The sequence below is a fragment of the Nasonia vitripennis genome, chromosome 3, assembly GCF_009193385.2.
Source record: "Nasonia vitripennis strain AsymCx chromosome 3, Nvit_psr_1.1, whole genome shotgun sequence".
NCBI lineage: Eukaryota > Metazoa > Arthropoda > Insecta > Hymenoptera > Pteromalidae > Nasonia > Nasonia vitripennis.
This window is the reverse complement of record NC_045759.1, coordinates 3834112-3861841: the sequence shown is the minus strand read 5'-3', so window position 1 is coordinate 3861841 and position 27730 is coordinate 3834112. Positions and strand designations below refer to the sequence as shown.

Sequence of the window (27730 nt, the reverse complement as noted above, 5' to 3'; positions counted from 1 at the left end):
TTCAGAGGAAAATATGATATATTTTCGGCGTATAGGCACCGTACTGCGCAAATTTTATGTACTTTTACAATATTTACAGGACTTGGATAACGTCGGCCTATTGTATCATAGGTTACTTCAACTTCGCTATATAAATGTCACACTTGTACTTTACATTAAATATAAATAATAATCCTGTATGTATAGAATGTATAAATACATTATGTATATTAAGTATGCCATCGTATAAGTACTGTCGAATTGGTGGTGCGTAATAATGTACTACAACAGAATTGACAACTTTTTTTCAAATAAAAAAAAGTAATTTCTTCATCTGAGCCGGGTTTAGAGAAAACGATAATTCTAAGTGTAATTTAAACCAAAGAACTCATTAAAGTAATCTTACATAATTATACCGAATTATACGATTAAATTTTTTTAATAACTATGAATAACGTAGCCCATAAATTGAGAGAAAATCAAATCGCCTTTAAAGATTAATTTTAAGTGATTATTAAGATGTAATAAAAATTAAACAAACCCAATTCGAGCCTCGAAGATCGTGTTTCCTTTAAAATTATTATGCTACAGTTTGAGATCCTATATTTACAACATTTAGAACTCTTCAACTACGTGGCGTGTACTGTTTTATTTCTCTTTTGTTTACTTTAAATGAGAGCAGGTGAAAACTTACTAATGATATTGTAACATGTTAATAAAAGGTCGCTTCTTTGGTCGGTTGGCATAAGCACCGGTCAGTCTTTGGGTTTATATAAAATATTTACAAGTTATTACTAAGTAATTATCTAAAGATCAATCTACAACCGATCAAACTCGTCTATTTACATTAAAAAATAACTAGCAACTAGTGACATACTTTTCGCGCTTTCTTGCTGGATTCCAGATAACTATTTACATAACCGTCGCGACGTCGTTGAACATTGTCGACGATAAAAATCACCGCTGAATATACAAACGCGCGCGTATATTAGAGCTTGTTCGTACAATTTTTATTGAATTTTTAAGAATAAAACCACAACGACAATTTCGAAATTTATTTCGCTCGTTTGCCGATGAATTTTCGAGCTAGTTAAATTTTTTCGTCTTTCACAGCTCCTCGACTCTCACGACCAGCGCGATCGGCCGATTTTTTACAAATATCGTTTTGCCCCGTCGGTTCGAAATTACTATGGTTCCTAGAACTTGCAATCTCGATTTATATAAATACAAATCGATATATAATGTACATGTACAATCACGGCGCTCCAATCCCAACATTCAAAATGACGCTCGCAATTGCGATCAGCTGATTATCACAGCGCACTAAAAGACTCGAGAGCCATCGCAAATCGACTCGCTACGGATTAAATCAATGGACTTTTAGACTATTTAAATAGATACGCTACACCTCGCTCGCTTAGGCTAGTACTTGTTTTTGCTAATCACAATTGAATCTCCCCTCGCAGCTTCATACCCTAACCTAAAAATTCGCACGGAGTCAACTCTCGTGTGTCCTGTGAATAACAGCGCACTCGAGTCGTCGCGATGATTATTCAGAAAACCCTGAGTCTCTTGAGCACCCGCTCGTCGGTGATGTCGACTGCCTGAGGCGTCTCGACGACATCGTAGCAGGTACCGGAGGCCTGCTGTCAGTGGACGAACTGATGATGCGGCTGGACGGAGTTGGGACTGTACTGCTGACTGTTGGTATAGAGCGGGATGTCCAGGTGTTCGACGCCGCCGTCCACGTGCAGATGGTGATGGTGATGCCTGGCGTTCTCGTGCATGCCGGGGTAGGCCTGCTCGTGGTGTCCAGGTATCACCGGGTTAGCGGCGTTGTTGTAGCCGTTGAGGAAGTTGTTAAAACTGCAGTTGGAGAACATGGCGGCGCTGGCGTCGATACTGGCCACGCTCGGTGGTGACTGGTCCAAAAGATGGTGCTGCTGCGGCGTCTGTTGATGCGTGGGGTGCTGTTGATAGGGCGAGAAGCTGTTGACGCTTCGCGGGGCTTCGATAATGTGATTGGCGTTGAGCGGACTGGACAGGTGGGTGTCCGAGGCGTCCGTGCTTCCGCACGAGCTCGAGGACGCCGAGTACGGCCTTCGCTGCTGCTGTTGATTCTGTGGACTGTGTTGCATCGTGGCCATGGGACTCGGTACGTGGTGCATCAGCTGCGGATGCTGTTGCTGAGGCTGCTGCTGTTGGACAGCCGTTAGGTGCTCGTGAGGGTTTCCTGTAATCAAGTCAACGTCAACTTTAGACCACCCGATCGGTAATTTTTCGAACTTTCTCGACAAAACCTTCCAACAACTTACCTCCATACTGATACATGAGATCTGGGAAGTAGTAAGCACCGTCCTCGTGAGGAGCCGGTGTCCCTTGCGCGCCAAACGGTGTAGGCGGCATGCTGTACGCCAGCGGATGATTTGGCACGTACTCGGAGCTGACGTAGCCCGAGCTGTCGGTAAACTCGGAGTCAGCGGTCGTCTCGGTCAATGTCCTGGTCCGGTACGGTGACGTCGGGCTGTTGTGCTGTTGCGCCGGTGTCTGCGCCTTAGGTTCCGGCATTTCGGCATTGCTGGCGTTGCTGGCGACGGAAGGCAGAGGCGTCTTTGGCATCGGTGTACTGGGTGGATTACCCGGACACGCAGCCGACGCCTTCTGATCCGAGCTGAGCACCAGGTCCTTGCCTTCGATCTGCGAGAGGACGTAGTTGACCGAGACGATGCAGTGCGGTCGTGAGCTGCGCGAGTTGTGGACTATCGTCGCGTACGACTGCATCCAGACCCAGCCACCCGTGCGCGTCAGGAACCTGTAGTAGCGCGTCGTCACCTGACCCTTGCACAGCACTGGAATCAAACGAAGGTCGGACCATTAGTTACATTTTTTATCACACGAAGCAAAGTTAATTTACTGTGCAAGTAAAAAACTCGCGTCGTCTCTTATGTCTCTCCCCCTAGGTCATATTCTCGGATGACCGCTATCAATTCCGCACTCACACTATCAGCAGCTGTACACGCTGAGAGCAATAAAAATAGTTCTCGTGCCCTTTATGTTTGAACGAGCCGCGCGCCGATGAACTCGCTCTTTTTTTCTCCCTCAGCGACATTAGCACAGACCAGAGTATATGGGAGGCGTGTATGTACGGTAGCATATATATATATACACACACACCTATATCCCCCTTTGAGGCTAAGCTCGTGAAACTGCGAGTCTGTTCAAACAACGATAGCAGTAACAGCCTCCCGTCGTCTCTTTCTCTCGCGCTATATAGCTATACGTACGTACTCTTCCGCGTGTCGTCGCTCCTCCCATCCACTTATCCCTATTTTCCTCTCGCGCTCTCTCTCTCTCTCTCTCTCTCTCTCTCTCTCCCTATTATATACCGTTCTCGCTCGCGCTCGATTTGCCCCGTATTATAAGCATAGCCGCTTTTTTTTTTTTTTTTGTTCCACTGGCTTCTGGTCATCGCTTCTGTCTACATTACGATCGATACTTAATCACACATGCGCAATGCAAAATTCAACGCGCGCGATGGTACAATAATGACGGTCTTGAGGAAAAAGGAGGTCTGAGCAATTTCAAAAGAGTAGCTCGTATATACATACAACACTCCTTGCTCTCAACATGCCGCAACGCAAAGTAGGTAGTCTCTCTCTCTCTCTCTCGCTCATCAGCCTTGCTCCATTCTCAAACACGGAGTTAAAAATAAGCAGAAGCTCGGCATCCCAAGTAGCCCGATGTGACACGTATGAGCCGTTCGCGAAAGGGCGTTTTCCGAATAAGAAGAAGAAGAAGAAGACGACGTGGAAAGAAGAAGAAGAAGGAGAGTAGCCAAAAGGAACGGTTCATGCACAAAGCGAAAATACAAGGCGCGGAAAGTGCTCGAGAGGAGAGGAGATCAAAGGGGGAGAAGGAGTGTATAGGGCCGTCGCTGCAGCGTCAGCGATATGTATGCGCTGCATCGCGTAACCCTTTTGGCTCGTCTCTTGCGGGAAGCCACTTTATTGGCGGACGGAGCAGACTGATGATGCGCGCGAGATATCGTATCGACGCTTCTTCTGCTGTCGTGCTGGGACTAATGACTACGAAGTGTATTAATTTTTTTTTTCTCATTCGCGTAATCTGGTTCAAGTGCGACGGCGCTCCTGGTCATTTTGGAGGCGAACGCGCGAGCGCAATCCGAATATGTGCTCATTCCGCGGCTCCCGAGAGAATTTTCTTTACAGCTGAGAAAGGATAGAGCTTATTTAACGTCGCACTTTGTCGCGCTCTTTGTAACGCGAGGCTCGCGGCGACGGGTTTTGTAATATTGATCTCATTGTTCTCCTCCCGCCAAGGTTCGGCCGACGTCAGCGAGCTTCAGGAGTACTTTATGCAAACTTCTTTTTTTCACCCCAAGACTTTGGAGGATCCTGAAGTGCGAATTAATCGATCTTCGACACTTCGGAGCGGTTTTGTGTGCAATAGATAGAGCCTTAAATCGAGTGTTTTTATCTCAAATTTATACTCACGAATTTGATGGGCCTGCTGAAGGTGCACCGCGTCGCTCACGTGGACGTAGTGGTAGAGGGTCTTGTCGACGAGTTCCTGAGATTCGTAGCCAGTCAACTGCGGAACGCTGCAACGAGAGAGAAAAAGCAATCGTTAGATGAAGTAGTGCATTAGAACGAGTGAAAAAACTAGTCGATGAGATCGTCAATATTGACAGAGAGTGTCTTCGATTCGTAACACGAGACAAGCGTTTTTTCCTTTAGTCGTCGACGAGTGCGGTAACCCGAACCGTCTCGGCTTTTCGTTATATGTATACACTTGCGGAAAGGACAACAAACGCGCGAATCCAAAGCCAATGTCAAAATGAAAACATAATAATCGTTCGCTTCCTCGGGTCGACGACCCAAAAGCAATGACTTACTTAGCGTCGAGGAAGACGAGCTTGAAGTCGAGCGACGCCCGGAACATAAACATGTTGTGGTGCAGCTTGATTTCCGTGTTGGCACTGGGTGGTAAAGAGTGTCCGACGGCTACGAGGCCGACGTTGTGCAACTCGTAGCCACCTACCGGTGCTGTGCCGCCGCCTCCGGATTCGTCGTACTCCGGGCCACCCGGTACTGCCACGTGCTTCAACTTCAGGTAGCCGGAACAGTGTATCACCTGTGGACAGAGAAAAAAGACGGAAGGTCAGCTTTGTTGAGGCAAACTTTTAGAAGGAAAAATAATCATAACAGCCAATAAGCGTCGCCTGTACGAGGCGAATTAACAATCTCGAAAATGTTAATCCCGCGCACCTAACAAGCTCCTCTCCTTACGCGCACACGCGCACCCTCGAATTAATTCGCGTTTCCGGCGCGCAAAAGAAGCCGCTCGCGTCATCCTAGGGTAAAACAAAAAACAGGCCCAATTAAGCCATGTGCAATCGCGCTGCGGCTTCTCGCGCGACACTGATGCATGAGAGTGAATAATTACCAATTCCGAGGTGGAAAAGCGATGCAGGCGCACATGCTTCGTAAAGCAAAGTGCACGTAAGGGCGCCACTCGATTCGGAGGATTTATTTGGAAGGCAAATAAGTGCGTGCGCCGCAGCTGCTATATACGTATGCATTATCGTGCTGCATATGGATGTCGGAGGGGTGCACTTTTTCGCCGCGGCTCGAGATGCGGTGCGGTAAAGTTTTTTTTTTCTCCTTTCGTATGTATAGACTGAAGAGAGAAGTCGAGTGAAGCCGAATTAGCAATTAGATAATTTTCCCGTTACATAATCGCCTGGAAGTGTATTACAACAGCGTAAGCGAGGGTATACGCGTAAACGCCTCTAAACAAGACATCCTCGCCGCACAAAGAAGCTTCTCGTCTTTTGTATCGCGTCCTTTCCCTCGTCCCATTCTCTCCCTCACTTGACTCCTTCGCTGCACGACGACGACGACGACGACGACAACGATGACGGGAGCATCGATCCGTTCCTTCTCTCTCGCTCAAATCGACGAGACAAAATGGCTCGTGGCGGGCTTTCATACCCTCGGCGCAGCGTACAAAAAGCGGCCTTTGGTATTGTGCGTATAAGCGCCGCGTGTTTGGCAAACATTCTCGAGATCGTTTGTCACGGCTAAGTGCGAATAGTCTCTTTTATGAGGAAATTAGTATTAGGCGAGCGGTTATTGGTTTGAAAAAGAATCTATGCAAAAGTGTCGCACGAGGGCGGGGGGGGGGGGGAGGAACGACAAATTATTCCAAGATTAGTCTCGCGAATATCAGGGGGTCGTAAAATTCGGATGTAGAGACAGACGGCCTAGACGAGGGGGAATTATTATTGCGCTCGAGTGTCAGGATTTCCGAGTTAAGTGGTGTCCTCGATTAGTTTGCCTTTCTTTCTAACGCAGCCGATTCAAGCCAAAAGCGTTTTTCTTTTTTAATTAATTGAAGCAAAGTCGACATTTAAAATTCAAATGCTTTCGAAAATTCGCTCCCTCGATGACGAGAACCTCGATCCATGAATTTTTCAGAGATTAAAAGGATACGACGTATAACACACGCATACTAGTGCGGCTCGGGACAAAGTGAACTTCAACAATAATATATAAAAGCACGAGAGAGCGCGAGTGATCCTTGAGATTCTGAAAAGGGTTATAACCGTCAATGCGAGAGTATAAGTCGACGAGTGTTATCTGTAACGATGATGCCTGCCGACTCGCTTTATACACGCATTTGCATGAGGCACCGCAGCAGCAACGTCGTCAGTATAATACAGCAGTAGCGATTCTACCTGGGCAGCGTAGCAATGGCTCTCGCGCGTGACCATAACAATGCGGCCTCTGCTTAAACTGCTCTGCCCCACCAGTGCGCGTGCGCCGACAGTCCCCTTATCTTTGTCGCTTAGTATTCGAATTTTTATTTCTCTTTACCATTTCCTATCTGCGCCACGCGCGCCTTTTTCTATGTATATACATATAAGCGAAACTCGAAATAATTTAAAATTTAAAAAAATTAATAATCTATAATTCTCACCTTGAATCCAGCGGACGTAAGCCCGGCGTTTCTCTTGGCCAGGACGCACTTCATCCTGAGGAAAAATGCGCGCTCGATCTCGATGTCGCCCTGGGCATTGGGCTGTGGAAGGGAGCCGCTGGGCAGACACGAGCCGCTCAGGACCGAAGCCATCTCCTCGTGGTCGTACTGGTGGATGTACTCGTAGATGCTGTTGCCCGTCAGTTCGACCTGTGGATCAGAATAGAGCGAATCGTCGCCTCAGTCAATCGTTGCACATCGACGGTGAGTTTATTTTTTACTTTCGAATTTTTGACTTTTTTTCGAAAGAGAATTGAAAGTATAGCGATGCGGGGATATCTCCTACCTGGGACAGTCCTAGGTGCACGCTGGCCGTCTCGCTGATGTACATGATTTTTCCGTCAGGCGCCACGACGAAGATGAATCCGTCAAGCGTCTAAAAAAGTAGCAATTCGATCATTAGACGTCGTTAAGCCAATATATGCGTTTCGCTAAAAAAAAATCCCTATCACTCACCTGCAACAAATGCGATCCTAACTCTTTGATCGTCGCCTCTCCAGGATGGTTCAGTGGTGGCGCCGCACCCCAGGCATCTCCCAGACCTACGGATTAATTAATTTACCTTATTCTATAATCAAAGACATCGCCGCACAAAGACAAAAGCCTTCGAAAAGAAAAACCGCCGCTCAAAGCTCATTAAAAGCCACACGTACGTAATAAACACACACGTGCAGTCCTCTATCTCTCTGTCGCTCAGATATACGAAGTTGGTATGTTAATGTTTCGCACTTGACGCCTCGTGTCCGCGCATTAATTTGCCGCGCGAGCGCGAGAAAAGCTCGCCGAGGAAAATTTTTTCCTCGGAGGGTTGATCTCTTTTATCCTCCGATGTCGTGTACGGCGATAATTACATCGGGCGACAAAAGTTTGAAAGAAACGCGCGAGGAATTTTCGATGAAATCTCGAGCCGCGACAAACGGATCATTCAAAATCGATGACACGCGCGCCGCTACCCTCGAATTTACATGCGAGTGTCGAAGGAAGATTTCGGAGTCCAGATATGAAGAGACGACGGATTGATGTGTTCGGCGCAGATTGAGATCTCTCTGAGGCGCGCGCGAGCCGACAAAGGCGACTGTCACTTGTTGTCGTGCCGCGAGAGAACACGTATAGACACACGTGCGATCGATCGGTCGGTCTGGTTTTGCATTTTTTATTCGGAAGAAAAAAATCTTAAAAGTATATTTAGTCAATATTGCGAAGATTACGCGTAAGAGACCACCCGTACAGCCACAGCGCTTCCGGTGGAAGCTTTTCATTTAGCTTCCTCGTCCGACCACCCGATTCGCGGCTCCTCCACTTTGCTCACCTCGCGTCGCGTTCTAATATAAAAAAGCTGCGCGGAGAGGGATGCGACCACTTGAAATTCAATTCGCCGATGTCTGGCGAGTTCAGGGGCGCGACGGCGCCATTGTAAGACTATACCGCGGCCCCCATGCCTCGCGCTTTTATACGTACACACAAAGCAAGGAGGGCGCCGCTAACAATGCATTAAGTGCGCAATCACACCCATCTCATCCGATACTATTTGCCCTTTGCGCTATACACGCGAAGAGTCTGAATCGACGCACAAAGGACTATAAGACGCGCGCGTGCATCGTGTATACCTGCACGAGCAGCTTTAATCTCGCGGTGCGCGCGCGCGAGTCGGCCATTTTGTCGAGGCTAGCGGCCATTTGGCGAACGGCGGGAAATTGGAAAATTCGCAAAGCTTACCGTCGGGGAACAGATTCCTGAGCTTGAGGTAGCTGGTCGTGAGCCTGATGACGCTGGCCTTGTCGAGTTGAGACGTGATTGCTGCAGGCAGTGGCAGGAGCTTCGCGAGCTCGCCAAACTCCTGGTTCTCCTTCTCCCTGCGGTTCTTGGCCGCGTCTCGGCTCTTCGCCTTCATCCCTACCTCCTGGGAACCAGCCGGCGTTGCTGTACCGCTTGCCAGAGCGATCGTAGTGTTGGTGTTGTTGTTCGGGTGCTGTGCGTTGTTGTTGTTGTTGAAGCGAAACTCCTGGGGCACCGACGTACTCTTGGCGCGACAACGAAACTGCTGCAGCTGGGGCTGCTGCTGTTGCAGCTGCTGGTGCTGCAGCTCGGGCGAGCTTAGGTCCAGCGTGTCCGTAAGCGAGCACTCTGCGAAAATTGAGAAAAAAATTGGCGTTGGTTTTTTTTTGTACTGAAAATGTAAGTTTTTTTTTTAAATGATTTGTTAGAGAGTCTAAGAATAATATTGAGGCTTATGCATATGCGCGAGGAAGAAGAAATCATTATGCTGGGCATAAATTATTTTTACGGCTTTTCACACATACACACACACACACACACACACCCACATACATACCAAAAAATTCACCAATTCGCGCGCGAAACGCACTGACAGCCCATCCTTCCCTTAAAAATACCCATACCCATCGTCGTGGAAAAAATATACATTATTCAAAGCGCGAATTTCCATTCGTGAGAAACGTCGTTAGGTCGCTGCTCTTCTGCTGCCGTCGTCGTCGACGACGCTTTTAATGATGGCTCGGCCGCGCTCTCCCTTTTGCGCGCGTATACGTATAACGAGGAGCGACCATATCGCAATACTCCGGCTCTTTCGCCGCTATTATTACGCAGATTGCGCCTTTTTTACTCTTTCTCGAGAATATAACAAGAACAGCACTGCGTCTACTTAATTGGAACTCTCGTCGGCGACTTTCTCGCGAAAATCAATCGCTGTTGTTATATTATGAACATTCAGCGCGCCGGAGGGTCTCTCTCCCGGAGTGAAAGCACCGTACCATCAGAGTCGTTTTACGACGCGTGAAGTCGTCAATTCGCGTTCGGAGAATCGCGGCGTAAAATAAGAGAGAAACGATCGCACACCTTTCCTGCGCTTCCAGCTGGACTCGGCGCAGGACTCGTCGACGGCCCGGTACCTCTTGACCCCCGCGGCCATCTTTTCCAGCTTGAGCATCTGGCTCTGGCGTTGGTGGTGGTGCAGCATCGTCGTCGGCATCTCCGCTGTCCGGTAATTACAGGCATTCATCTGATGACCCTCTGCGATTACTGCACTGCACTATCCCTCTCTCTCTCTCTCTCTCTTTCTCTCTCTCTCTCTCTCTACCTCTCTCTGGATCGTATAACTACGAATTATCGTTGGCCGCACACTCGGGTGGACTTATTTTTAAATAACACTGCGTTTAGTGTAAGCGACTCGTGTCTAGTGTATCGCATCCCCGAGACCCGCGCGCGTGGGCGTTCGCTGTGAGACTGACGGTCTGCTGCGAGCGCTCCGTGCGACTCGCCTCGGTTTCGACGACTGTCAAAGCGCCTCTCTCTCTCACTCAGTCTCTCTCCCTTCTCGGGGATAGAAGGCTGTGTGTGTGTGTGTGTGCACGGGGCTGGCGCTGCTGCAGGACGCAGTTTCAGGGAGAGAGGAAAGAGCGCGTAAAAACGGGAAAGGTATCCACCCTTATGTTTTAAGCTCCACCCTTGCGCGAGCGCGAGAGCTGTAGCGCGGCTTTTTGCACTGTTGGAAGGTACGTTTTTCTTTTGCAGTTTATTCGTTTAATGCAGTTTCAGAGTTATACTTTTAAGTTGATAACGTGGCTTTATTGTGGGTCATCGGTGTGATAACTTCGCTGGTGGTGTGAGTCACAAAGAAGAGCAACTATTTCAGCTGTTACGAATGAGATTCATCAAATATTTATCCTCTGCATCCCGATCCCGATAGTCGAGAGCTTCTGCCTGGATGGTTTAGTCATTGCACGCGAGAGATAAGAGCGCACGTGCGCGCGAGCTTCATTCGGCATTGCACTTATTCAGTCATTAATTCTCTTTGCATAATTGCGGTATCTTGGATAGTGATTACTCGGAATGCTCGAGTTGCAATTTTAATTTTAGCATTTATTTGCTTGCGGGATCTTATTGCTGGATAATTCGTAGGCTGCTGTCGTTCTCTTTAAATCCACCTTTTTTTATTTGGATTCAGTAAAAAACTTTCAATTTTTGTTAATAAAATATTAGAGCGTACTACGCTCGCTGAATACTCGCATTGACTTTCAATTTTTCATCAATAATCAAAACCTTCTCTGCCCGAGAAGATGGCGCGAGCCTTCTAAAAACCTCCTCCCTTCTAACACACATCGGAAAAGATGGCGAGCGCACGATACATCACACGGCATCGGGGGGGTGAGCTAAAGAGAGAACAAAAGAAGCCTTTGTGACACGGTGCAGAACACGCGCAGGCGAGCGGAAAAACGTTGCGCCTCCGCCGCACTGCTGTAGAGGGGGTAGTGGGAAAGGTGCGCAAGCGAGAGCGCCGAAGCTGGTGAGAGACGGCTGAGAAAGCCCGAAAAATTCACGGCGGGGAATCCGCAGCGGTATCCTTACTGGTGGCGTTACTGTTCCCCTAAAGTGCGCCGCGGGATGCTCTCGCAAATGAGAGACGAAGCGAGCGGAGGGATTTGCGCGGCGATGGCAGATTTTGTGGGAAAATTTTCGGACGCTTTGTCTTAGCTTATAGCTTTGGGGAAATTTCCTCTGTTGGTTATCAACTTTATTTATACTTTTTAGATTTTTCGAATTCGCAAATGCCGATTTTCAATTTCCCGCGCAATAATAGTACACTACGATACGTGTGACTTCAGTAGGACTATTTTGCACCCGAGTATATAACGAGGTGCGAAAAAGGACTACTTAGGTCGCACGGATAGGCGCGGCCTATGATATATACGGGCTTAGCTCACACTGTGCCATAAAAGTCATAAAAATGTACAGAGCGAAACTAAGTTCTTTAATCCGATCTTCATAACATCGAGTCACCGCAAACTTGGCAGCAATTAAACTTCGTTTATGCACCTATCGAACTAATCACGCTCTCGAAGCTCCACAATGGGTTACGCTATTGCAGCGAAATCTCCGAACAAAAGCAGCGCTTGAAAGCCCGGCCACGTGGTCTCTTCTCTCGGCCATTGTCCACCGCGGAACAAGCCCGAGCAAGAGAGATAGAGAACATGTACCGGGTCCGTAATCCGCAATACCAATCCAATTTTCCCGAGGCCCTACCGAGCAAACACTTCCTATACCTGTACATATAGCTGTACGTGGCCGATGGGCCGGGCACCTGACGGCGGTCAGTCTGGGGAATCCCCGCACGTGCTCACGGCAAAGGCTTTGGGGGTAGGAATTGCAAGGAGAACGTCTATAAAGTGCGCGGGAGGTGTGCGCTGGAACAATGACCGGTCGTAAACATTCTTCGGCTGCTGTTGCGATGCCGACCGGTATGTGTGAGAAAAAAAGGATTTTTCGGCTGGATCTCGACCATTTTTCATTATTCGATCGGATGGTCGCGTTGCGTATACGATAAGCGTTATCGTCGAGAGATTTTTTTGGCGGGAAGCTGGTCGATTCGAGAGGATTTTATTGCGTCGTGTTGGCCCCGGGACGATCGACGTTGTTAACTAATAAAGTGCCTGCATTTAGGCGGTGTGTAAATCTCTTATACGATCATCTCCGACGGTCGGGGAATTTCCGCAGTAGTAAATCACCAGGGACTTCTGAATTAATGTCCCACTTTACGGTTTGCCTTTGACCTGTCAGGAATGCCTCCTCCCTTCGGCTCATCGTGTAAACGGACAATAATGCGCTTACTCGACATTTGTTTACTTTTTTTACGCACTATCTCTCTAAATGTACAAGAGTGAAAAATCACTCTTTTGGGAACATAAAACAGAGCCAGTCGGAATAGAGTGAAAAGTAACGTTCTTCAAGAGTGATTCATGTCACTCAAATCTATGAGTGACATGATATTTCTACTAATACTACAAACCTAACCTGAAAATAATTAAAAATATATGTTTATCATCGCGCTGCGAGTAACTTTTGGAAAAGATAAATTTTCAAAAGTTTAATTTTTTTTACTATTATATTTTAGATTCATTATTATTAATTTATTACTCATGCATTTATATTATTATTACCTAATGTATGATTTAGTATAAAGAATTAAGAAAATTAAAATTTTTTGACGGCAACGGGATTTGAACCTGGACCTCCAGCTTGACAATCGAGTATACACTAACCACTCATCCAAACAGGACTCATGTCTACACAGACTATCGGATCGAATATATTAACTAAAGTTAATAATATATGAACAATAATTAATAAATAAAATCAGCAATACTTGCATAATGTAAGCAAACATCTGATTATTAGACATCGAGCGATTTAGAGCAGGAAAATTTTGTCACTCGATTACTTTGAGTCATTTTTATGACTCTATAGCTAGAGTGATAGGAAATCACTCTATAAGAGTGATTTGGATCATGTTATGACTCAAACTTGAGTGATCTTACGGATCACTTCTTTTTAGAGGAAAAAATCTTGCAAATTTAGAGAGATATACTCTCGAAAAAGCTGCCACGGCTACTGCCACTTTCGATCCTTAAAAACAATTTTACAAAAAAAAAAAGAACGTATATATATACAGTATGCAAAGCTCTCCCGGATTCAATCCGTCCCTCCGCATACCTCGCGCGGATATCGACTCGTCGAAAAATCAACACCGACACGAGCTCGGAATCTCGGCTCATCTTCGTCCCCGAGATAAATAAACAAATAATATCCGTAATCCCTTTCCCGTGAAAAATCATAGAGTTCGAAATTCCCGTATCCCCATACACGTCCTCAGCTCTCTCTCTCTTTCGAGGGTAAGTACATAAGTACTATCTACTCGTCGTCCGCATAGCACCAGTGCGGCAAGTTTTGCTTGACGATCGCGATCCTATCTCGAGGAGAAAATCCTCCTAACTCGACTTAAGCTCGTCGTCGGGGAATTTCATTGGTTCGCCGAGAGGGAAGTTGTGTGGACGGGTTTCCGGTGTAATATTGGTGTATTTGCGCATTCGACCTTTTTATTTATCACTTAATTCAAGGTACCTGTTGCAATTAGGTTACATAAATCGTTGGACACATCTGCGTCGGTGTGAAAAGCCAAGAACCTGCGCGAGTCGTTCGCCATCTGCGCACATCTCCCGCGTCTCCAGACCGCTACACAGTCTCTCACTTCTCCGTCACCTCAGCGCGAAGCTTCACCGACTATATACACCTCCGGGGGGTGAAAACACATGTTTCGAATTAGAAGCGCGCCTATATACCTGTACACCGTCGTTGTCAGCGGCGGCGGCGGAGGTGCCATTGGAAAAACACGTGGCCGCTCGCTGCTGGCCCTTTTTGCCTGCGCGTACCTTCGCAGCGAGCTTTATTATTATACTCAACCTTTGAGGGGGGGGGGGGGGAGGGGGGACGTCGTGTCCGGCGTCGCACGTGTTCGACATGTGTTTCGAATTTTCGCGGGCTGTGCACCTTTCGCTTTTGCTCTCTCGCAGTGTCGGGGCTGTAAAAGTCAGTAGGCTCTGTCGAACCTGTCGAAAAATCTCGCCCTCTCGAGGAGAGAGAAAAACGATGCACTTGGTGAAGAGGGTCAGGTGAGAGAGAGAGAGAGAGAGAGACGCGGGGCAACACATGTTTCGAATTGCGGACGATGAGTTTATTGGCGGCTTGGGTTATTGCGAGAGGCGATTCGACCTTCGGGACAAGTGCGCTGGAAAATGGGAGAACTTTTTTTTTTACGCTGCTGTAGCTTAGCGGTCGCGATGCCGGTTTATAGGGCAGCGAGTCCATTGCTTTGGTTTATAGATTATGCTTTTCTTAGCTCAAGTTTTCAGCCTCACAAGTCTCACTGAAGTATGTACAAAATGAACGTTCGCCGAGCAAACACAGTACAGGAGATGCGAGCTAGCGATAAATACAAAACTGCAGCAACGTCCGCAGCGGCTGCACCTGAAAGGTAAATCTCGACGCCTTCTCCCAGCGCAGCTCCGAGCGCAACATGTGTTTCGGCTTTGCAGTTCCTAAGCTGCAGGTTTTACTGCGCTCGCCTCCGGGGAACGCGCTCTGCTGACCTTGCTGTGCTCGTCGCTGGACAAGTGTCCGCACTGATGATGGCAGCCTCATAATTCACGGATAATACTCGCCCGGTACACTTAACGAACTTTTCGCGAGAAAAAACTTTCTATACACGACAAGCGATATATAAGGGAAAGATCGAATGTATATATATATAAACCGTGGAAATATCGCCGACGACGCGTTCCGAAAACCCGATGCCCTGAAAACTTATTATTCAACTCACGTCTATTCGTTCGCGCGCGTAGTCGAAAAGATCACGACTTCCTTGCGGATAGAGAGACAAAAGTGAGATTGGAATGCGGCTAGTATGCGGGAAATTCCGGAGGAAAAATCCCTTCGCTCATTCAGGCAACACGTGCCGGAGGCTCCTCGTCGGTCTGTACCTTGGCAGACTGTGTGGCGCCGGCGATGGCGGCATGTGATGCGTAAAAAAAGGGAAAGAGATCGTGACTCCTCAATGGAGAGTGTGTGAGGTGCGCGGCGATGGCTCGAGTTTTCTCTGCGGTTTCGCGCGTGCCGACAGGTAAAGCTGGGATTTGTCAGGGCAATGAATAAAGTTTAGGCGAACCGGTAACATTCTTCAATTTTATTTCTGTACTGCGCTCGCGTTAAATTTCATTTTAATACTATGCACGAAAAACCTGTCGAAATTCACACGTCACATTATGCAAACCGCCCCCGAACCTGTCAGGCTCGACCGCTCGGTGTAAGGTTACCAAAAACAGCCCCATCCTTGCGATTCATCACTTGTCCCCGCTGACTGTATACACTGCACCGACCATCCTCTCGAGTTATTTCACGTGCGTGTGCGTCCCTGCATATTTCACTGCGCAGTGGCTCGTTATTTCGTGGTACCTGCGCCGCATACGCATCGGGGGGGCGTAAACTTGCGCTCGCGCGGCTCTCTATTATATGCGGCGTCTTCTTCCTTGAGACGCGGGGGAGTGAGAGGGCACGTATAGGTGTAGAGCTAATTGATTATGCATGCGGAAGAGTTGTCGAGGGACAGGAGCTTTGGGTTCCGGAGGTCCTTTGGGAGCTTCTGTTTTCGTTAAGGCCGGAATCCCGGCCTTTGAAAGCTGATATCTCGCCTTTTTGTTGTCGCTAAACTTTATTCTTCTCAACATCCATAATCATGTGCCATGTACGATGAAATACCCCAAAAATCAGAATCAGTCTACAGGAAAAAAGGCACAAAAGCCTCAGCCCCACGGGGAGAAATGTATAAGGTGAGCGCGTTGTTATACGACGTGTCGCCGACTGGCAGCAGCGATTGATACAGCGAAACGAGAGAAAAAAGAGCCTCGACTCGTCGCGCTAAGCCGAGAAGCCGTTGCGAACTCGCGCGCGTACGGGCGCAGTGCCGAAAGTGCATTGAGACGGTCACGCGCGTCTCCGATCTGTGATACCGAGGCCGTGTGTGACACGCTGTTATAGATATTTGTACGTTTTGTCCTATCGGCGCGTGGGAAGTGGAAATCGGGAGCTTTTCACTGTAGACGGAATTGACGCGTTGTAAATGACGCTTTCTCTCTCTTGGGGAGAATACAGAAGGTATATATAGTGATTTAGCTGTGTTAGAGACTTTCGTGAGATTTATCATGCGCGAAGAGCATAGAGCGTCTGTTCGACGAGCGACTAAAGTTTACTCAGTGAAACGAAGTGAAGTTTCTATTTACCGAACGATCATCTGGCGTAATGCAACATTGATGACAGTTTTACGCGTGTTCGTTAGCACATACGTATGACTCACCATATAGGCTACTCGGACAGTTCCTTGACTCGAGAGGAGCTGTGTGAGTAATCGCGCGGGAAAACTTTGTCTCTATTAGCGTCTAGCTCTTATCTCGCAACTGGTACGATCAATAATAAAAAGGTCCCTCACCTTCTCTCGACATCTGTAACCGTCGCGCACTTCAGCCCCTGCACAAAGCGCCGTGAAAAAAAAGCACAGCAGATCCGCAGCGCAGCATCAGCCCAATAACCCTGTGCCACGAATCCGACATCCCGTCTGACGTAAGATCTTCCCTCCGGTCTATACACGCAGGGAATACGGCATTAGCATAGCGATGCGTGTCCCGGCATAGCTCGTCGAGTTTATGCGTCGGCCCATAGTTTGTTGCTCGTTTTCTGCGCTCCTTCTCGCGCCCTTCTCGGACGCGCATCGAGTGTGCCGAGCGGGGGTATATATGGCTCTCTGTGAAAAATGCTATCCGATTGTTCGCTCTATATACAGATATGATTTATATATTGCGACTAATTGCCGGGCGAGGGTTATTCCATTTATTATATACCATCTACGCAGTTCCACAGCGCGAACGAAGAATATAAATCGTTTTCAAAGTAGTCGATTAAACGTCGAAATAGCCGCGCGAGCGGTAATTCGACGACCGGAGCGTGTAAGGTTACGTCGAGCGGCTGATGTTTGTTGCTCGAGCTCAGTGCGACATTGTACGTACATAACAATGTAGCCGCGCGCGCGAGAGGCCTATAATGTAAGAACCTCACGCTGTACCGTCTACGAGTGCGTTTTACCTTTTTCTTCTCTCGCGCGTTCGTTCTTTGTCGTCCGCTGCCTTATTTTTCTTCTCGAAGCTTTTACGAACGTTTTTGTATACTTAAAAATTGAAAGCTCGATATGCTGTATCGCTATCGCGAGTCACACACACACACACACAGAGGAGTGTACAGCTTTAAAAATAGTCATAAAACTGTACGCGCTACGAAAATCTCAATGAGCCTCTTGTTCCCCGCTCGACTTGCCCAGAGGAATGAAAAATCGTCCAATTCCTCGACGTGACGTAATGATTTCAGTTGGAGGCGAGGGTGTCTTATTATACGCGCGACTGCGTGTTTTTCTTTCCTCGCTGATATACGCCTCTGTATGTGTGTATGTGAGAAAACGAAGAAAGAGAGAAAACGACTCAGCACAATATACTCGGACTCGAAAGAGAAAGAGAGAGAGAGAGAGAGTATGAAATAAGCGCGAGCCTTTGCAGTTTTCGCGCCGCTGCACATATACGCGTAGGTGGTTGGATAATACTACGGTGTTCCGAGTATATATAATCTCTGTTTGAAGTCTCGCGATTCCGACGATTTTTTTTTTTTTTTTTGCAACGCCGTATGAAATACCTGAAAAAAGCTCTATTTTATTCAAACACCTATACGCTCTGAATATTCGAGCGGAAAAAATCCCTTCGCCCCGATGTAAACTCGACTCGTCGCACGTACGCTGAAAATCCCCTGCGACGAAAAAAAAAAAAGACCGACGCGACAACGAACAATAATAACAAACGGTGCAACTACACGTATAAATTCGTCCTCTCTCTCTCGAAATCCGTGAAAAATAAAAAAATAATAAAACGCGAGGGATCGAGCTCTCTACATATAGAGACGCGCGCGGCGAGATGCGCAAACAGTCGCGACGGCTCCGATAATATTTGCCGGGATTTCGACGCTTGCGCACGTGCGCGCGATGGAACGCTCGCTCGATTTCGGGATATGCTAAACTGCGCTAGCTGTGCTGTGGATGGGAAGCTTCGATTTTAAACGATAATAAATAGTTGCGCGATATATAAAACTTTGATGAATTTTGGAGCAGCTCACAAATCAAGAGAGTCTCCTCACGCACGACTACCCGCCAAACCAGCCGGAAAACGAGTAGCAGCCCACACCCTATATACGAGGCTGGATCAACCGTCGCTAAATCAAAGCAACATGAAAGAAAAACAAAGAAAAATCCCACATCGTCGTGAAATAATAAGCGTCGCGCGTCCTGTCCTTCTCTTTAACTCGGCTGCATCCTTCAAGCCTCTCTCTCTCTCTCTCTCTCTCTATCCGAGAGTAAAGGGCGGACAAATAACAATTAGTGTATAACACAGAGAGCAAGCTCCCCTGCCGCGAAAAAGGGGGCGCAAGTGTCGCAGACACGTGTCCTCTTTCCCTTATTGCTCGCGCTTTTTCCTTTCCTTTTTTTTTTTTTGTTCGTCGCTTTCGAAGGGAGACTATTTCGTCGAGTATATACTGCGTGTTTTAGACGTACGAGTGTATACAGTATATGTGTGCTGCAGGAGGGAAGTTTCGGCGGCGGCGGGGGTTGTTAGGGCTAATGGGGAAGGATGGCCGAAGTGGGAGTTTGCGCGAGCGGATTATCGGCGTTTATATGCGCGCAGATGGATCTTTTTTTCGATGACGCGATGACTATACGGCTGGTTTTGATTTGATTAGACGGAGATTTGCAGGGAAGGTTTTTACTGGTGACGAAATTTTGGTGTGTATCCAACCACAGTAAAAGTCTGCCGGGCTCAAACAACCCTCGAGTTCCGGGAGGAGAGTCAGTTCGGCTCTCGCGCATCATCCTGACGTTAAGTGTGACTGATCGTCCGCGTGTACCTACGCGTCCCCGTCGGCGGGTTAAACGAATTTAAAATGGCCGCTGAAAATCCCATCCCAGAGGATATAGAAGAGTATATATGGGGAAATATTTCAAAAGTCAATATTTAAGAGACCCGAAATCGATCCAACTTTTCTCGCAGCCTATGTCCTATACCTATATGTTTATGCAGGTGGAAAAACGCGTCACTGCCAAAAATGCTCGCGTATCATTATCGGCTTATAACACAAGTCTCCGCACAGCTGATAATTTCGTGCAAAAATGAACGATCCTCTCGCGCGATGGCCTTATAGGTATATGTTTTCGCAATTAGTCACGTACGAGCGCCGCATCTTCGTGTAGAGCGATATATCCTCTCACTGTAAATATCCGCGTTACAGAGTTTTATTTTTACAAGCTATACTCCAGCTTCTGTATACAGGTATATATTATCACACAGAGGAGCCGCGTGTTATTGTATATAGGAAACTAAGCGAGCTGTGTTTTTGCAAACCGCAAACTTACAGAGTCAATATTTTAGACGCGAGAGCGCAGTCGCTTAAAGATCTACGGGAAGTGTTAATCGTCGATAAGTCGTAAAAATTACGTGACGAACGATCCAAACAAAGGAGAGAGTGTAACGAGGTGAGAAAAGCGGCTAATACAGCGCAAAGTTTCGATGTATGTATAATGTAAGCGGCGCAGAGGCGCTCGTATAGTTGTATTGTACTGCGGTACGTATAGTCCGGGGGTAATTGAATGGAATAAGGATCGTCGAATGGAGGGTGTCGTCGAGCTCGTGTAGTCGGCTATTTTACGGATTACTCGTTTATAGAGACGCCGACGGGACGGTTGACTGAATGCCCGGAATTTCGTTGACTGACTCTCTGAGCTTTGCGACTCGGGGAATTGCTCGGATAGCTGCGCTTTGTTTTTTCGAATTATCGTATAATAAGATTTTTTAAATTTATTATATTCTGCTATGAAAAATTTAGAAATAATATTCGCGAAAACAAACTGCACGCGTTTCCGCGAAAAACTTTCACGTACGCAATGCACACAGCCGTACAATATAAACGAAATTTATCGGCAACGCGATTCGACGCGCCGCAACGGCTTTCGGCTCAATTTTTCGAGCGTAAATAACGCTAATATCCCTCGAGAGCGAGAGAGAAAGAAAAATCGAGTGACAAAAAGATCGGCCGGCCAGTATACATATATACGTATATACGTATATAAGAGCTAACGGAGCTCTCGGAGTGAAATAAGACGCCGCGCGCACACACACACACACAGTCGGGAGAAGGATTGTATTGTGAGCAGCGTTAAATTAGCATTTCGTCGGGCGATTTGCGACGGCTCGCGGCTGGTCGCACGCGTATACATGTGTGCATCTGTGTGTGTGTGTGAACGTCGAGTATATTATACGACTACATTACAGTGTTGGTTTTCGACTAAATTTAATTTTTCCTTCTTCCTCGCGATAATACGACGATAAAAGGCTCGGCTAATGAATAATATTGTTTTGAATTTCGCGCGCGCGTCACGAGATTGTATGTCGCGCTTCAAAAATTCGATTAATCGCCAAAGTGAAAATCGTCACTTATACTTCGCTGTAAAAGTTTCACTGGGCGGAAGCATTAACGAGCAGCTCCTAAAAACTCGACGATATTTTAACAACAAAGCCGATTGTTTACAGTCGACCAGGACGTTCACCTCCGATCTCGGCGCGTGGACTGATGACTGCGGCAGTGAGAGAAGGACAGAACGCGGCAGACTTTGCGACGCTCGACTCTCTCGAGTCCGATAACAAGGATGTGTGCGCCGAGCTGACGCTGCGAATCGGTTGAGCTGTAGCTCTCCGTCTCCGGAGTTATTTTTAGGTTCTAATACGCTTGTTTTTCAATTTTAGAAAATGTAGTTTAAAACCGTCGTTGGCAGTGAGAAATTATATTTTCGCAGGGAAAACAAAAATTACACAAAAGAGTGATATGTTGATAGAGTTAAAGTCACCTCTGCATGTGAAATGGCAACAGCGCAGCGCGGGCATTCGTATATATCAGATTAATCCTCGGCCTCTTATACGCAGAATGAAGACGAAAGCGCGAACGGGATCAGAGACAAAATATATACGAGGTGAAACCGAGAACTATCTGCAAAATAGTAGCCAAAGTGCACAGTTGCACATAGCCATACTCGGAAGCGCGAGTGTGTTTTCAAGCCGGCTTTTATCGTCGCGTTCTATACTCGAGCTTCGCTATTCGTACGTTGACACTTTGCTTCGCAAGCTTTATTATATATATTCTTTGCGTAATTTTTATTCGCGAGCTCGTAAAAGAGACTTTAAGGTTAAGAAAAGATGAAAAGAAAATTAAATAGAATTAATGAGCTTGAGCGAGTCGAGCTGACGTATAATTGCAAATTCGTTTTTTTTTCTTCAAAAAACAAATTATCCTCCTTACCCTCCATCTTGACGAAGCCTCCGTCCATCTTGATGAATCCTTGATCATGTTCCATCTTGACGAATCCCCCATCATGTTCCAACTTCATAAATCCTGGATCCTGCTTCATCTTGAGAAAACCTCGCTCTTGTTCCATCTTGACAAACCCTCCGTTTTGCTCGATTTTAATAAATCCTCGATCCTGTTCCATCCTCGCAAAGCCTCGATCTCGTCCCGCACCGCACGAATCTCACGAACAAAAGAAAAAAAAAAAAGTCCTTGGGTGCAGTGTATCCAGCGGCACACCTCACGTGTCACATAACAATACCGACCACTCGCGCAACTGTTCCTTTCGCGATCATCGACGAAATTTTCGGCCTGGAAACTTGACTTATTGTACGAATTGGGACGAAACGGATTTCTTTTTTGTTCTCGAGAGCGAGAGAGGGACACATCCGCGCGGCACGAGTTTGTCGCGCGGAAAAAGCTGAAAACTTCGAGGCGAGAGAGTCTCGGGGTCGACTCGCGCGCGCGCGTGTGTGTGTGTGTCACACGCCCCCACCACTATACATCCGCGAGTCGTGATTTCGGGGGACGATGTGTGACGTATTCGTCCTGTTTTTGGTGAAGCGTCTTATGATCGGGGCGGATAAGACTTTTTTTCAGTGCTAGACTTTCTTTAGTATTGAAATATGTATAATTGAAAATTCCTTGATTACACTGCGATGCGAGTTTTGAAAAGTGGAAAAATCCTGAAAATTTTTAATTTTGAGGATTTTTAAAATACGCTCAAATTTGACGGTTACGTGATAATACCTATATCGCTTTCAGTATTCATTTTTCGCACTTCTTTCGACTCTCGCGGAATAAAATATTCCAGAGCATGTCCCGCGTTTTTATCTCTCACTGAAAATATAATTCGAACAAACTGTACAGCCTCTATACAATTGCTCGAGCATATAACAGCCGTTGAATATTCAAATGGACGCTTTTTTTTTTCAAAAAGCATACATTCAATTTTTCCTCAAATATTCTTCCATTAAACACACTCCAGTTTCGTCGCTCATATCTGACAAAAAGTAGGTGTCAAAAACGCGCCAGCCAGTCTCGAGCGGCGGCCGCCGTAAATCCCAAATCGTCCGAGACATGCGGGGGCCTGTTTAGGAAGTCTCGGATTTCGTGTTTCCACACATGTCCGAGCGATTAGCCGACTGTACTCTATATACTCCGATGTGTCGCTAAGCAGGTCAGGGAGTCAAAGTCCGTAAAACAGCTGGATATACCTACTTCCGCGGTCTCTCTGATGTCACCGCGAAAAATCAAATCGCCGGTGACTTCTTCTAGTCACTTGGCTTCCGATCGCAATTTTTTCAAACGATAGCGATAAACGCCTCTTCATCGTGTTTACAAAATCGACATTTGGCTTTTCGAAAGAGCCAGCATATAAAAAGAGCTGACAAGTCTCGGCGACGACGAAAAATTTCAAACACAGCCTCGACACTGTTTAGACTGCAGCGCGGCACACACAGCGCGCATATTATATACCGTGTACATTGAGCCTCAATAAAATCGAAACCCGAGCTGTACGTTATATGCGCTCGGGCGAGACTCGTATTTTGTTTTCCTTCGCGTCAATGTAGCCATTCATCCGTCTTGCGCTGCTACAGCCTCGCTCTCGTGCTGTGAAAACTCGAGTGCGAAGCCGCTTGTAAATATACTTATATACTCTCGACGATGCGAGAACGCGTGAACGTTACATTCTGGAGGTTAGCGGTAAGCGTGAATATTTAAATTTCGCGCCAAAAATTAATTTCGAAAATACGATTTGAGGAATAATCAATAAGCCGGCCGCGGATATTTTCGGAGCGAATATATATCCGAATTACCCAAAGTGTTGTTTACGCACGTGCCAGGATGTTGTAAGGCACGCGACGACCGGACCGTCGAGTTATATTGCGTCTGAGCTTTGCTATTATTAGTCGTCAGAGTGCAGTTCTCTCCGGCTACTCTCTCTCTCTCTCTCTCTCTCTCTCTCGAGAGAGAGAGAGAGTTTGTTTCGTTATTCGCGTTGGCGTAAAACTTTGAATAAAAAATTCTTGTTAAAAAAAAAATCTTGAACATAAATTTACAGGGGACAATAGGGGATCGAGCGCACACGCGACAGAGTCGTATATGCACATCGAAAAAAGAAATAAGCTAAAGACGCTGCAGCTGTCGGCTCATCCTTTCGGGTGTAAATTTTTCCTCTCCTCGTATCAGTCCTATCCGTTTGTAGAGAAGCGAGAGAGAGAGAGAGAGAGAGAGTAGAGGATCACGTTCGCGACAAATGACTTTAGGAAGCGACACGCCTACTCGCGGCTGCTCTCACGGATTTTACGGATCTCTTTTTTCTCTTCCGAACTCTCTCGAGCTCTTCGATTCCTTGACTTTTCTCTCTGTCTCTCTCTCTCTCTCTCTCTCTCTCTCGCTGTCCCTCCACTCGCTCTTGTTATCTTTGCTCGCTTTACCTTCCGGGGGAGGTGTTTGTTGGAAATGTCGTTATTTTGAACAGTCGTGAGTTATACGGCCGAGATGCCTGAGTTTTTTAAGAAGGGAATATATGTCGTGATTTACTTTTGATGACTTCGAGCATTAAGAATAAGTAAAATGTTTTTAATTTAATAAGTAAAAGAATAAAAAACGTTTTATTTCACATAATCACACGATCACCATAAAAATCAAACCAACAGCCACTTACACGCTCATCATCATCATCCGACACTTCAAAAGATTTCCATCTAAAATAAAACCAACCGCGCATCGTCATCACTCACAGATGTATATATATATATATACACACACCCGCGCACACACCCACTCCCACAAAAGTCTTAAACGTCTAATTTTATCGTCTCCGTGTTCTACTCTCGGATTAACTCTCGCATCGCGAGATAACACACACGCGACAATCTCAAAAATAGGCTTTTCCCAAAATGCAGCCAGAGTCGCGCTATACGCATTTCCAAATAAACAAACACACTCAAGCCCTTCGCGGTACTTATCGCGCGCTTGAAAAAACACCGAATCGGTTATTTCGAACTCGAGGCGATTATATATACTTACCCTTTCTCACCGCGAGTATAATTTCCCGGATGATAAATAACGAGTTTGTTCAGCAGTCTCGCGCCGACTCGGAGATTATTTTAAACTATGTGTATGAAACACGGAAAATGCAAATGTATATAACGAGGTATCGAGTTCTCGTGAGAGACGCACGCGGAGGCTCGTCCTTGAAAATAGACGATTCACATGCGTGAAAGGTGAGTAAAATAGGCCGACTCGAGATATGCGGGTATATATAGGGTAACCCTATATCTTTCCGAGGAAACGAACAATTGGCCGGCATACGCACTACGCGTGCTGAATTGCACTTGTCGCTGTTCTTTTCTCCTTCGTTCGATCTTCCGAGGGACATGCGTGCGTACGGCTAATTCGACGATTAACCGCTTACCTGATGCGCACACCTGAATCTATAATTTCGCAGTCGAAAAGAGTTGCGCAATACGTAAAGCAGTAAAAACGTCGAAATATCTTTTATTTTCTTTTTGTTCGACAGCTATGTTTTACGCTGCCGCGATAGTGAGTGGAGAGAAGCATTTTATCGTGAATCCGTGACTTCGGCCGCGAAAACTTATAAACAAAAGTGATGTACTCCTTCTCCTGCTGTGTGGCAATAATCGTCGCGCGAGTTATTATCCTCGCCGATAAGGGAGTTATCTTTTTTTCTTTATTTTTTCGACATTTCGCCGAGAGAGAGAGACAGAGAGAGAGAGAGAGAGAGAGAGAGAGAGAGAGAGAGAGAGAGAGAGAGAGAGAGAGAGGAATTCGTTACGTACGGGCCGACTCACGTTTCGGCACATGTGTAGGTTTTACGATATTCATTTTTTTTTTCTAAATTTACGTAGTCGTAAGATTTTTTTGTCTGAATTTACCTCCGAGAAGAACAAGCAGCCGCGAACGATCCGAGCTTTTCGTGTACTGCGGTAGACTCTTCTCTTCCAGGCAGATGGTGTTCCATAATTCAAATCATCGTACGATGTAGAAACTCGCGAGACCGTCTCGGTGTTTTTGCACTTACTACCATCAATAATCTATATTCCATACGTTAATAGGGCTCACACTTCACACTGTCACTTGAATTTCCGAAAAAAGAAAGATGACAATCACACCTGTATAATATGCAGTGTAATCTATATCCGTCACACCCACGCACTGACGGCAGAGCTTAAAATCGCGCGCAAGCGCGTTATATACGCAAGGATAATACGTAAGCGAAGCTCGCGCGATATAATATAACGGCGCCTGTGGTTTTGAGGGTAGCTGCTGGCGTACTGAGGTTCGAGGAGCCGCCTGTGCTGGCACGAGGGTTGCGAATCGCTATCGGGACGTGACCAGAGCTCGCGGCCGCCGATCAGCCCCTACCCCTGTGCGATGCTGCGCTGTGTGTATATATATATATATATATGTATTTCCTCTCACCCTCGCACTCGCTTCTCCGAGATGCTGTGTATATACTCTCTCGCTCTCTCCCCGCCCTTCTTTTTCTCGATTTTTTTCATCGTCGCTCTCTATGGCCCTTTTCCAGCCGGCCCGGTATCTTCGCCGGTGGATGACATGATAAAGCTCGGGGAAAGAGAGAGCTTTTAGAGCTTTGGTTTTCTTTTTTGTAATTTATAACAAAACTGCAATGTAAACACAGCCCTATACTGTTAATTCGACCCCTCGCTAACATAATACTCGGCTCTCATTAATCCCAGGGGCTATATATACAGCGAAGAGGCGCACACGTAATGCACATGATCAGCGAGGGCACATCCGCAAAAGCTCGCAAACATCGCGCGTGCAGGATTGCCACCTCGGCTGGATGTATACATTATACACTGCATGCATCTCTCGGCTATCCTGCGTATTATCGCACATCATCGTCGCGTTTATTGTGGTTTTACACGGCCGGTGTGTTTGATTCTATGTATCCGCCTCTGCGTGTGTAATGACGCGTAATTATCGTCGGAGGCGATATGGATTTCATTTTACGATATAAATTTAAGGAAAATTTGTATATACACTATACTCACCGACAGCTACAACGTGTCCTGTGTCCATATATATATATATATATAACCGTCCCTTATCGAAAGCTTCCAAAGCTCCAGCAAAGTATATATATAAAACAATCCTGTTTTATTATTTCGTCGTCGAAGCCGTGGGTTGAAAATCAATCGATGCTTTGTATAAGACAAAACAGCAGAGGTTACTCTGATGTTCCTGTCGCCTCATCGTTAAACACCTGGTATATATACAATCTTGACTCGCTTACTCCGATGTCGCCTCTCAGTATAGTCCGTCCCACAACTATGTATATATAATGAAACGTCGATCTTTACCAGCAAAACTCGCGATTCAGATTCATCCAAACGTGTACGCGAATAAAAAAGAAAGTAAAAAAGAAGCAGTATTAATACTCCCCACGAAAAGCATCGGCAAACCCGGTCAAGGACAAAGCTCTCGCGCGCATGCTTCAAAATGGCTACTGCACCGCGTCTCCCCTCGATAAATCTGCTCCGCGCGATATTACATCCATACACTGTAGCTAAAAGTCTCAAAAAAGTATATAATATAACCCAACGAAACGCGACTCAGCCCCGAAAAAGCTCCGCGAAAGACTGCGAAGAGAAGCGAGCTGCGCCTAGACTTCATTATTATATGTATGTATACCGTATACGTGTGTATACACACACACACACACACTCTCTCTCGTGTCACTCGTGCAAGTTTCCCACCTCCGCGAAAGGGCCGATCCATACTGCCGAGCGAGCGCGTGCCAGGTAGTGCCCACTCGCGCCCCCGGAGCTTTCACTATACACTATATATAGGTATAGGTATATATATA

At 46.6% G+C, this 27730-nt stretch overlaps 1 protein-coding gene across 3 annotated transcripts; it reads right to left on the bottom strand.

The window, feature by feature from the left end:
- LOC100117407 (single-minded homolog 2) lies at positions 1-27557 on the bottom strand. Of its 3 annotated transcripts, none has more exons than XM_016984674.3 (9): positions 26916-27557; positions 8758-9165; positions 7498-7583; positions 7328-7417; positions 6982-7191; positions 4895-5133; positions 4494-4600; positions 2295-2828; positions 1-2212 (listed from the first exon to the last, which is right to left on the bottom strand). In XM_016984674.3, exons 1-9 carry the CDS (start codon positions 26941-26943, stop codon positions 1629-1631), a joined length of 2286 nt encoding a protein of 761 aa, XP_016840163.2. In that variant the 5' UTR covers positions 26944-27557; the 3' UTR covers positions 1-1628. The 3 variants fall into 3 exon arrangements, with proteins under 3 accessions (XP_016840163.2, XP_001601655.2, XP_008210293.2); XM_001601605.6 differs by lacking the exon at positions 26916-27557 and adding an exon at positions 21823-22289; XM_008212071.4 differs by lacking the exon at positions 26916-27557 and adding an exon at positions 9898-10925.
- Positions 27558-27730: the final 173 nt, after the last annotated feature.

Bases quoted from the DNA above. Each gene is read 5' to 3' on its own strand.
- LOC100117407 (XM_001601605.6), bottom strand. From the start codon at position 22,012: ATGGAACAGGATCGAGGATTTATTAAAATCGAGCAAAACGGAGGGTTT. The intron at 9,166-21,822 runs GTAAGGAGGATA...CAATTTTCGCAG, and splicing joins AGGCTTCGTCAAGATGGAGG to AGTGCTCGCTTACGGACACG. The intron at 4,601-4,894 runs GTAAGTCATTGC...CTCTCGTTGCAG, and splicing joins CTCGTCTTCCTCGACGCTAA to CGTTCCGCAGTTGACTGGCT.